The sequence below is a fragment of the Hylobates moloch genome, unplaced genomic scaffold, assembly GCF_009828535.3.
Source record: "Hylobates moloch isolate HMO894 unplaced genomic scaffold, HMol_V3 SCAFFOLD_5, whole genome shotgun sequence".
Taxonomy (NCBI): Eukaryota; Metazoa; Chordata; class Mammalia; order Primates; family Hylobatidae; genus Hylobates; species Hylobates moloch.
In genome coordinates, this window is record NW_026652280.1 from 17,477,742 (window position 1) to 17,490,192 (window position 12,451).

A 12,451-nucleotide genomic window follows, 5' to 3' on the forward strand; every position below is an offset into this window, starting at 1 on the left:
CTAGTAGCATTGTCTGTAAATATGAAGCACAGAATTTTCATTGTTAAAAACATGCTACTTTAATAGCCATCTTCACTATTTGTAGAAGGTATAGCATCATTGGGATATGGCTTCCAAAGTGGCAGGAGTATCTTGCCTTCCAGGTCACCACACAAGCTGAGATTACTTACTGTGGTGGACAAACCAAGGTCTAGGATCTCACTTTCAGGCCTATGGTTGTAGAAACTTGTTTCTTCCCAGCATAATAAGAATAGTCTTCTCCCAGGATAGATGCATGCTACCCAAGTAAATGAACATGAACATAAAAAGTCAGAATAGCAATTTATTAATTTGCCATTAAAAATCACTGGCAAAAAGACAGGAATGACTTGAAGATCACAAAACAAGAATATCTCTTATTCATAGCCAGACCAGATCATAATCAGCAATTGAACATAGATTCGGTTATTGCTCTCTGAATTGTCAGTCTGTTGGTGAACACTCTTGCTTCAGATCTCCATCAAATGAGAATCTCTTATTCATTCCTTCTACTAATATTGTGATGTGTCTGTGGTGTGTTTCAACTTTGTACTAAGTGTAAGTATTTAGTGGCAAGTTAAGGCAGACATAATCCCTGTCCTGGGAAATTTATACCTTAGGGGTAAGAACAGATACTCATCAGTCTGTTGTACAAATACATGTAAACTTGTAGCTGTGGTAAGTACTGCAAAAGAGATTTGTGCAGCTGTGAGACTGTAGAGTGGATGTATGTGATAGACTGTAGTCAGCAAAGCCTTCCTGAGAAGTCGAGGATTGAGCTGAGATTGATGAATAAGCAGGAATTAGCAGGCTAAGGCAGTAGGAGGAGGGCTTTTCAGACAGAGGAGATGCGTACCCTAAGTTCTGGTGAGAGGGCACATGGTGTATTAAAGGGTCTTGAAGAAAGCTGTTATATAGCAATAGAAACCATGGGGTGATGTGAGGCAGAAGAAGGGAGACACAGCCCCTTCAGGGTCTCATGGGCCTTGTGAACTTAATTCTGAAAGTTCAAAGAATCCTTGAAGAGTTTGAAGCCTAGAGAGTGACACGATGTGGTTTTTTGTGTGTGAAAGAATCCCCCTGGCCGCAGCGTGGAGAAGAGATTAGAGGTGGCCGACAGTGGATTCTGAGGGAAAAGGAAAAGGCGATTAGGAAGACTTGGAGATTTCCAGTTTTCTGGAGGATGGTACTTGGTAATGACAGTCTAAATAGTAGCAAGTGAGAAAGATTGAGAGCCTGGGAACAAACTTGATGAATTCCAACTTAAAGTGAGGGACTAGCGAAGGTATCTGAAAAGGAGGAGCCAGTGAGATAGAAGAAACTCAGCTGTGTGGTGTTGAGGCCAAGAAAGAAATGGCCTATGCCATACTGCTGAAAGGTCTAATAATGCCAGCAACAATTGTAGCTACCATTATCACAGGCTTGTTATGTGCCAGGTACTTTATAAGTTTTATCTCATTTAATCCTGTCATACCTCTATAAGGGAAAAACTTGCATTTATTTTTGTAACTGATAAAGAAATCGAGCAATTGGAAGGTTAAAAAACCTGCCTGAGAATTTGAAACTGGGCATTCTCAGTTCCGAGTACTTTATTGCCTGAAAAATTTTAAGGACTTATATAGACAGAGTCAATTAGATTTAGAAAATGGGGTTGTTATCTCTCTTAGAGCAGTGTTTGGAATGATAAAGGGTCATAGTGAGTCACAGTGGGCAGAAGAGTGATGGGAAGGTGAGGAAGTGAAGATAGAAAAAGCATGAACAACTCTTCTGAGAAATTGAACTTAAAGAGGAGATATCTAAAAGTGGTATTTGGGATCTTTTGACTAAAGAGCCTCTTCTCTGGTTTATGTCTTTTCTGGACATCACTGGCTGGTCAAACCTCCTTCTGATACTTTGTTTTTCTAGTTAATATATACATTTCTCCAGTTAAAGTCTACTCTTGATATTCATTTTATGTCTAAATAAGGCATCCTTTGTATAATACTGAAAAACTATTACATAAAGTGGTCAAATTCTTAGCTAATAGGATAAGTAATTTTTTGTTTTGGTATGTTTTACATTTAGGGCCTTTAGTGGTTTCTTTTCAATTTTTTTTATAGATTCATACACATCTAGCAAATGACACTTTTAGAGATTAATAGTTTTTTGTATTAAATACATGTTTGAAGGTAACTGATTATAACAAATATCATGGTTATATTCCAAAATATGGTTGCATTACATTATTTAATTTCTTTGTTAATGTCTATAGACTTCTTAGAATTGAGCTTTTTATTTGTAGGCTGATATTGCACCATTGATGACTTCCCTTATTGGAGTTCCCTTTCCTCTTAACTCAGTGGTAAGGAATAAAATTTTATTATCAACTCTCAGTATATAAAAAAATATCGCACAGTAAAAATGTACTCTTTTTTATGTGTTTCTGAATAATCTGGGTTTTTTTTTGTTTTAGACGGGGTCTTGCTATGTTGCCCAGGCTGGTCTTGAACTTCTGGGCTCAAGCAGTCCTCCCATCTCAGCCTCCCAAGTGTCTGGGATTACAGGCATGCACCACTGCTTCCAGCTTATATAATCTTTGATTACATTTAAAACTATATATTCCTGTATATTTATTTCTAAATATGCAATACCTCATGATTGCTTGTGTATTTTATTCTATAACATGGAACATGAGCCAAATAGCTTTTCTTTAAATGTTTTAATTTTCTAAAATGTGTATGATGTTTATCTTTGTATTCTGGTTATAACTGATAGAAATGTGTAAGTAATTTTTTTATTACAAGCAGCAAAAACTGGCTTCATTTAAAGGGAAGAAATTATTGAAAAGATATTGGTGATTTGCTGAAACAAAGTGGTGCTTGAAAACCAGGCTTGTAATAACCTGGAACCAGGATACCTGGAGACTTGGAAGAAGGAACCACAGCCATGATCCCATGGCAGAGCTGTTCTCAGGGCACTGACATGAGAGTAGAGTAGCATTATACCTTAGTTTCTATCCCTTGACTATCAGAAGTCAAATTCCAGATGGTCTAGCCTGGGTTGTAATCAGCAGGTCTCTGGATTATAACCTAACATGCTGTATGTAATGGGCAAGATTTCTCAATAGAAAATAGTAATGCTGTTAAGAATGGTCCCTAGGTACCGAAATGCCGAAAAATAACTATTTCAACCAGCCACTCTTATTAGCTCTTCAAAATCAAATGTACTCTTAAAAAATAATGTTATTTAACCCAGAATGCTGAGTAATATGACCCCGACAGTCATAGTGTTTGTGTATATGTATAATGAAACAAAAGTTTAACAGAATAGTCCTTACTCTTACTATGTACAGTACAGTCTGATATGTCTGAAGTCTTTTATTTTAAGTATGCTGGCTGTGGCCTACCATAGTAATTGTTTTTTGTGTGTGAAACACTCAGTTCACTGCCTAGCACATAGTTAGCGCTCAGCTAATGCCGGGTGTTACTGAATTTAATTCATCTCTTGCTTTGCTTACCTTAATACATCTACTTTGTGAGAAAAATAATAGAACATCTTTCAGTTATTGTTTTAAAAAGATTTTTCATTTAACTATTTCAATTATTTATTTGTCCATATGCCTTATCTTTATTGCTTTTAAGTCTGTTTTGTTTTATAAGGATAGCCTGAGCTGTCTGAATACTATCAATAAGCTGGTGTTTGTTATTTTCAGGGAATCCTTCCTGTGGATTATCTTAACAACACTGATCTCTTCAAAGCAGAGAGCATGTTTACAAATGCAGTACAGATTCTTGAACAGTTCAAGGTAAAAAAAAATTTAAAAAGGCATGCACAAAAATGGACAATACTACAATTTAAATATTGAATATATTTAGGGAAAATATTTGATTTTGTTTTTAACTATTTCCCTGTAATTTACCTTTAAATTTTATGTATTCGACTTGTGTTTCACATTTCTGAAGTGTAGGTTCCATGGCTCAGTCTGAGGACATAAAATTGTCTTTGAGGAGTATGACTGCATGTAAGATTACCACATATGCTTACAAAGACTACAAGTCAATTCTTTAACTATTAGAATTTGCCCCATAGAAATCACATTAGAGATTGCAACATTTCTTATCATTCTATGTATGTTATGAGATTCCTTAAGAATTTAAAGAGGTGACCCTTTGAATAAAACTTTCGGTTATTCTTAATGCTTTTAAGAATAAGCGGTTTGGCTTGTTTTATTTTCTGAGTTAAGGAAGTACAGTTTTAATTACAGTATGTTGCTTTGCAAGATTGATATGTTTAATTCTCAGCTTATTGAGATAGTAAGAAAATGTTAAAATTTTCTTTAAATATTTATGAAACAATATAGTAACATAAAATTCCACTTATTTTCAAAGTGGTTAACCATCCCTAAAGAATCATTTCAATGGATGTTTATATTTCAAAATGAAATTCGTTTTTTTCTCATTTGTAATATTTTCATACTTGGTTCCCAGGTGAAAATGACTCAGAGAAAAGAAGTTACTTTACCATTTTTGTTTACACCATTTAAGTAAGTCCCTTACATTTTTTTATTAACTTGAAGGAAAGAATTTTCCACTGACTTTGCAATTTTTCACTGAGTGATAGGATTAGTTTACTTACACAGTTTGCCATTTTATGTACAAAAACTCCAAATTGAAATCCTCTTCTATTACTGTTGTTAAATAATGAGCCAGGTGCTAGATAACTTTGAATGGCTGGAAGAGGGATGGGGGAATGGAGAGATACATGAGAAATATTAAGCAGGTGAACTCCACAGGGCTTGACTGGTTGGCTAGGAAGGTGTGGGGGCAGGAAAGAGTGTGACTTCCTGGCACTTGGCTTGGTTGATTAGGAAGATGCTGGTACCATATGGCTTATTGAAAGAACTAGTTCAGGAGACAAAGATGAATGTTACTAAGTTCAACTTACATTTGAAGATATCAGTTAATTAATTAGAAAGAGGGGCTTGGATCTCAGAAGATGTATGTTGCTTGTGAAGATTTTGAAGCCATGAGAATAAAGATAGGCTGGGCGCAGTGGCTCATGCCTGTAATCCCAGCACTTTGGGAGGCTGAGGCGGGCAGATCTCTTGAGCTCGGGAGTTCGAGACCAGCCTGGGCAACATGGTGAAACCCCGTCTCTACTAAAAATACAAAAATTAGCTGGGCATAGTAGCACATGCCTGTAGTCCCAGCTACTTGGGTGGCTGAGGCAGGAGAATTGCTACGCATGTAGGAGGCTCTAGAATTCTGGGAAACATCAACTCCTACTGGGTGGGTGTATTAGGGTTCTCTAGAGGGACAGAACTAATAGGATAGATGTATATGTGAAGGGGAGTTTATTAAGGAGTATTAACTCACATAATCACAAGGTGATGTCCCAGAATAGGCTGTCTGCAATATGAGGAGCAAGGAAGCCAGTGTGAGTCCCAAAACCTCAAAAGTAGGGAAGCTGACAGTGTAGCCTTCAGTCTGTGGCCAAAGGCCCGAGAGCCCCTAGCAAACCACTAGTGTAACTCCAAGAGTCCCAAAGCTGAAGAATTTGGAGTCTGATGTTCAAGGGCAGGCAGCATCCAGCGCAGGAGAAATATGAGGCTGGAAAACTCAGCAAGTCTGCTCATTCCACATTCTTCTGCCTGCTTTATTCTAGCTGTGCTGGCAGCTGATTAGATGATGCCCACTTGAGGGTGGGTCTGCTTCTCCCACTCCACTGACTCAAAGGTTAATCTCCTTTGGCAACAATGTCACCGACACACCCAGGAACAATACTTTACATCCTTCAATCAAGTTGACACTCGATATTAACCATTACAGTAGGCGAAGAAGAGAGCTGACTTTGGTGGGCAGCAGATTTTGCTGTCCCAGGTCCATGAAGATGTGTTTTCCTTGAATCAGGAAAGGGAAGATCTAGATCACAGACCTGGCTCTGCACTACTGACTGTATATGTGGGCTTGCATCTTTGAGGTTCACATTCAATTAGCAAGGATTTTGCTATCGATCAATTAAATAGAAATTGTTTTATCTATGAATCTTAAGGATGTGATTGAATGACTTCATTGGAATTATTTTTGACAACTTCTGTTGCACTAGTGTGATATTCATAAATTAGAAAGGCGGCCAGGCACGGTGGCTTACACCTATAATCCCAGCACTTTGTGAGGCTGAGGCGGGCAGATCACAAGGCCAGGAGTTTGAGACCAGCCTGCCTAATATGGTGAAACCCCGTCTCTACTAAAAATACAAAAATTAGCTGGGCGTGGTGGCGGGCCCCTGTAGTCCCAGCTACTCGGGAGGCTGAGGCAGGAGAATCGCTTGAACCCGGGAGGCAGAGGTTGCAGTGAGCTGAGATCGCGCCATTGCACTCCAGCCTGGGCAACAGAGCAAGACTCCATCTCAAAAATAAAAGAAAGGCATAAATATTGTATTACCCTCTGAATAATGTGGTTGTATACTTGAGTTTGTGTGTATATATATGTGTATAGGAGAGTAAAAATAAAATGAAATTAGGATTTTGCAAGTTACAATCATATAAAATTGATTACCCTAAATATATCATTAGGATATTATGTTATTTACATCTCTTATGCTAATTCTAATTTTCTTTTATTGTAGTATAGAATTGAGATTTGTTAATGGAATTGGTTCTGAGGAATATATAAATGTTCATACCTTTTTCAAGAAATATTGATTGACTAGTATGTGTTTTGTGCTATAGACAAAGGCTTTGCATTCATAGAGTTTATTTGTACAGTAGTGTCACAAGCAAACTGTAACCAAATGAAGAGGTGAATAAGAAATACATTATCAATTCCTTTTATGAAGAAAATACACAGGCTGTTGAGAGTGAGAATAAGTGAGGGTTACTTTAGACCAGCCACTTTAGAAAGGCTGGTTCGGAGCCTGGCCAATGCAGTGAAACCCTGTCTCTACCAAAAAATATAAAAATGAGCCAGGCATGGTGGCACCTGCTTGTAATCCCAGCTACTCGGGAGGCTGAGGCATGAGAATCACTGGAACCTGGGAGGCGGAGGTGGCAGCAGTGAGCCAAGATCCCACCACTGTGCTCCAGCCTGGGCAACAGAGTGAGACCCTGTCTGAAAAAAAAAAAAAAAGAAAAGAAAAAAAGAGAAAAGAAAAAAAAGAAAGGCTAGTTAAGGAAGGACTCTTCAGCAAGGGTTCAGGTGCACACTGCTACCCCTTTTTCCACGTGGCATGGTAACTGATCATAGACTTCCCCTACTTTGATGTTCAGTGTCTGCCTGCACATACATATTTAAAGCCACTATGTCCTCTGGGGGTCTGGCGGGATGGCTGATTCCCATGTACTGGCTCACCCACTCTAGAGCGTAGTGACCAGCCCTGCCTGTAGACCTGTCTGGCTAAAAATCACCACTTGCTAAAAGCCTGCAATATGGCCAAAAAGATCTAAGATAACATGAGAAATGGACTCTTGAGGTCATATGAAATTCAAGGAACAGAACCCAACCTAAAAACATTAAAATTCTCAGAAATATTTAAGAAACTATTGCATCCATAAAACAAAAGCGGCATTAACTTTGCAAAATGTAGAAAGGTACTAGATGCGTTAAAAATAACTTTTACATTTAATAAAATAAAATAAATATTTCATAAGAAGAATGCAACAAAAAAAGATAAATTGTATAAGAATGGTCCAAATGAGAGGCAGATCCTCCAAATTAGAATAGGAAGTGAGTAGACCTCAAACTAAATGAAATGAATTTTAGGTAATAGATGGATTGAGTAAGAAGCTGGAGGAAATTAAGGACATGATGTATACATAGAAAGCATACATTTCTTCATCTGCCCCCCCACCAAAAAAAACAATGACAATAAGAAACTTCAGGGAGAAAGAAACATTTCAAACTTTACAAGAAAGCATGCTTCAAATATAAAGCACCCTCAGATGTGGCATGATTTTGAACAGTTGCTAGGAGTGTGAGAAAGGGAATTCATTTGAACATTGTCACGTGGATCAAGGCTTTAAAGAAATAGATGAGAAAATCTAATTGTAGCATAAAACTTTGTTTTTCAGTGGACAGTATTTAAATAGTTGTGATGATGTAAATATCAGTTTTCAGCTTTTAGAGTCAATCCTTGGACAAAGCAGGGAAGAATGAATTATGATTACAGAATAGAATGCAAATATTAGCAGCCTTGAAAATGTACAGGTGCAGTTAACAGGTTGGAAGGCAGAGAGGGAAGGAAATGTACATGGAATAGTAGCGGTGCTATTGTCTTCATGAAATAGAATATGGAGAATTTTATCTTTAGTTGAATTCGTCAGAGGTTTAGGTATTAGTTTTTGTTTTGTTTTGTTTTGTTTTGTTTTGTTTGAGACTGACTCTCGTTCTGTTGCCCAGGCTGGAGTGCAGTGGCACAATCTTGGCTCACTGCAACCTCTGCCTCCCGGGTTCAAGCGATTCTCCTGCCTCAGCCTCCTGAGTAGCTGGGATTACAAGCGTGTGCCACCACGCCCAGCTAATTTTTGTATTTTTAGTAGAGACGGGGTTTCACCATGTTGGCTAGGCTGGTCTCGAACTCCTGATCTCGTGATCCACCCGCCTCGGCCTCCCAAAGTGCTGGGATTACAGGCATGAGTCCAGCCTTAGGTATTAGATTATGAAAGTAACCAAGGTCACCAAAAGGGGAGGTAAAAATGTAATATAGCCAAATTGAGTGGGGAGGAAAGCCAGAGACAACAGGGGGTCAACAAAAGTACCCCCAGTCATCAAGTCAAGAAAAAGTAAGAAGAACATGTTTTTTAAAAATGTGGGCAACTACTGGAATAACTAAAAACAAACACATGTAAAAGTTTTTGGTCTGGGTTGGTGAACTGAGAAATGAAAAAGAGTTATGCCCTTGTGTAGTGTTTGATTTTTAAAAAATATGTGCATATATTGCTTTGATAAAACATATTTTTAAAAGTATGTTTATCAAAATAAATAGATATTCTAATCATTGGCACAAATTCAGTAGAATATGTAATTGGAAAAGGATACTATTCATAATAGAAATAAAATACCCAGCAATAAAATAATGAGAAATGTATATTGTAAAGAAAACTATCAAATTTTATTAAGGACTTAACAGACAATATAAATAAACAAGTGTTGGATAGTACTGTTCAATATTGTAAAAATGTCGGTCCTCTCCAAATTACTTACTGAATATGGTATTATAACAAAAGGATTTGTGTATAATTCAGAAACATAATTTTAAAGTTTATATCAAAAATAAATTCTCAAGAATAGCTTAATTAGTTTTGAGAAAGAAGAACAAGATAAGAGGTTTGCTCTGCTAGATAACAGAACACATTCTAAAGCTATTATAACTCTAAAAAATCTAATATTGATGCAGGCCAAACATATAGATTTAGTGGAACTGATTCATGAGTACATAAAGAGATAAGATTCACTTGTCTACAACATGCAGCTTGACTTATGATGGGGTTACATCCCTAAGTTGCAAATATTGTAAGTGCAAAATGGATTTAATACACCTAACCTACTGAACATCATAGCTTAGTCTAGCCTACCTTTAAGGTGCTGAGAACACTTACATTAGCCTACAGTTGGTCAGAATCATCTAACATAAAGCTGACTATATAATAAAGTATTGAATATCTCAAGTAATTTATTGAATACTGTATTGAAAGTGAAAAACAAAATGATTGTATGGGTACTCAAAGTACGCTTTCTACTGAATGCATATCACTTCCATGCTAGCTGAAAAATCCTAAGTCAAACTCTCATAAGTTTGGGACTATCTGTATATGGGATTTAGTTTTGACTAAAGGTGGTGTTTCAAATCAGTAGGAGAAAGATTTGTACTAAGAAAATTAACTATTCATTTGGAAAAAATAAGGCTAGCTCTTGTAACCTCATTTCATTCACAAAACTAAATTCTACATTGATTAAAGAACTAAATATTTAAAAATAAGTAAAAGTGTGAGGTCTATAAAATATAAAATTTAACAGTCATATGGAAAAGATATTAGCTAGCATCATAATCAGAATTTTATTTTATCTTTTTTTTTAATAGAGATGGGATCTCCCTATGTTGCCCAAGCTTATCTTGAACTCCTGGGCTCAAGCGATCCACCTGCCTTGGCCTCCCAAAGTGCTGGGATTGCAGGCGTGAGCTACTGTGCCTGACTGTAATCAGAATTTATTAATTATATTAGTTATATAAAATTGGAAAATATACCAGAACCAGGTGGAATACTAAATTGAAAATTATTTTTTAATCATTTAGGGAGATGTGAACCACAGAAATTATGTGTTAAATTATTTTTAAGAGTATTTACTTTCACCCATTAAAAATTTCATTCCTCCTTTGAGGCATTTTGAAATAGAATATTTGAGGGCATTGACTAAATGTTAGCTCTGCATTACAAGTCTTTAATGTTTGGTGTTATCAGAAAAAACAGTTATCACCATTTACTGAGTACCATCAACCCTTTATTTCTTTAGGTTTTTTTCACATTAACATCATATGTTTCTTTTTAATCACTTTTATATATGCACATAATGTCAGCATGTCTTTTTAGAAACTGTATCAAGTGAATGTTGGCCTATAAACATAAAAGATCAAAGAATACTGTTGTCACACATGCTTTTAGCAAAAAAGATAACCCAGGTTCTTTTCACAAACTATTGTCTAATAAAGTCTTTCCTTTTGTATAAGCATCATTTTTTTGTTCTTAGAAATATATTTTTCACTTGTCTGTTCTTAATTTGAGAAAATTTATCTAGGACATTGGCATCTGAAAATTCATAGTATCTAAATTTTCGTGACATGATTAATTTCACCAGCATTATTAGATTTTAGTTTAATAGTATCTTCACCATTTTTCCATTGTCTTGTTCAGTCTTTTCTAGCATAGTTATGAGTAATTGGTGGATAATAAAATAATTCCTAGGGTAATGAAATAGCAAATGTTTCAGGACATAGGAAAAATAAAATTGCCAAGATTCTTTATCTTAGACTTGTAAAAGGGTCTAACAGGGCCATGTGGTAATTGCATATCCTATTTTTTTGCAAAAATAAGTAAATTTTCTCTTTGATATTTTAAAGACCTCTAAAAAGAATAAAAGTCATAAAACATCCATTCTGATAAATAGAACTGCTAAAAAAAAAAACAAAAAAACCTAAAGCTAAAATTGGGTCCAGTAGACCTTGGTGATGGTATGCTGAAGGATGACCAGCAGGTGGAGCTACATGACCAGGAGAGGCATAAAAGGCTCGCCCATCTGTAAAACGAGGAAAAACACTTTATGTTTAAAATTGTATACTGTAGAGGCTGGAGTAAGACAAGAAATAATTTAAAAGAAAAAATGCCACAGAATAAGAAGAAAGCAAAAGAGATCTCTTAAGAGATATCTTAGGGGGAATAATACGGAATTGGGAAGGAGATATATACCTTGCCAATAGAAGCAAAAATATTTGTTACTTTTTTATTTGAAAATTATTATATAAATTTGGGAAACAAAGAAATTTTTACAAAAAACCGTATTTTCTACTAAAATGGCAACAGTATTTGGTTTCTCTGATAAAATTTGTTTCTTTTAGCTGATAAAGGCCCTTCCCTTAGACCCAATTTAACTAACTTGTATATGAACCTTTCTACCAGTTTACCTATCTGATTTACTAATTATTTGTAAGAAACGTAATTTTCTGCTTCAAAACTGAAATTTATCTTAAAAAAAAAACTTCTGTGCATCACATACTTACACAGAAAAATATTATTCATTTATTCACTTATGATATGAAGGGTGATATGATTCTATATCATTGATCATGCTAAAGGAATGAAAATTATTCTAGAAATAAATTTTTATCCTGCTTTCTCTGTCTTTATACTCTTAAAATATTTTTCCCTTTAAATAGACATTCTAAAAAGGAATAGACAAGTATTACTAAAATATTAGGTCATGTGTAGATGAAAGCAAAAAAATTTTGTAACAAAAATCAGAGTAAGAAAGGGCAGCATTTTAGGAGATCTTGTCCTCTAAACACTAGTTGACCCTGAATAATTGATAAAATTCTTGATAATCCTAAAATGTGGTTTATTTTATTCTATAGTATTAAGTAACCATGAAAACAATGAACAGTAACAATTACAGCAAAGTAATGTGCACAGATTAAGACGACTCATTTCTCTCTTTTTTTTTTAACTTAAACATGAGATGTTTATAGATTCTTTAAAACTTGATATTTTCAATAAAAACGATTTAGTCATAAAGGAAATTTTTCCTCACAAATTACTATGTAGAATGTTGTATTTCAAACATGTTGCTTTTTAAGTTAATACTTCATTAGTTTATTCATATCTGTAACTATGCATAGATTAAAGGGAAAATGAACAATAAATAGTAAAACCATCACTTTTCCTTGTGGGCAATCTGAATTTGGGCAG

The 12,451-nt window shown here is 35.5% G+C and overlaps 1 protein-coding gene across 3 annotated transcripts in view; it reads left to right on the forward strand.

Moving 5' to 3' along the window:
- The window catches only part of PIGN (phosphatidylinositol glycan anchor biosynthesis class N), a 138,709-nt gene that overhangs the window by 44,053 nt on the left and 82,205 nt on the right, over positions 1 to 12,451 (forward strand). For all 3 annotated transcript variants that reach the window (XM_032152123.2, XM_032152124.2, XM_032152125.2), the window contains 3 exons: positions 2,300 to 2,359; positions 3,710 to 3,802; positions 4,485 to 4,540. In XM_032152123.2, coding sequence (XP_032008014.1) covers positions 2,300 to 2,359; positions 3,710 to 3,802; positions 4,485 to 4,540 — 209 coding nt within the window. The remainder of the gene's footprint in view (positions 1 to 2,299; positions 2,360 to 3,709; positions 3,803 to 4,484; positions 4,541 to 12,451) is intronic.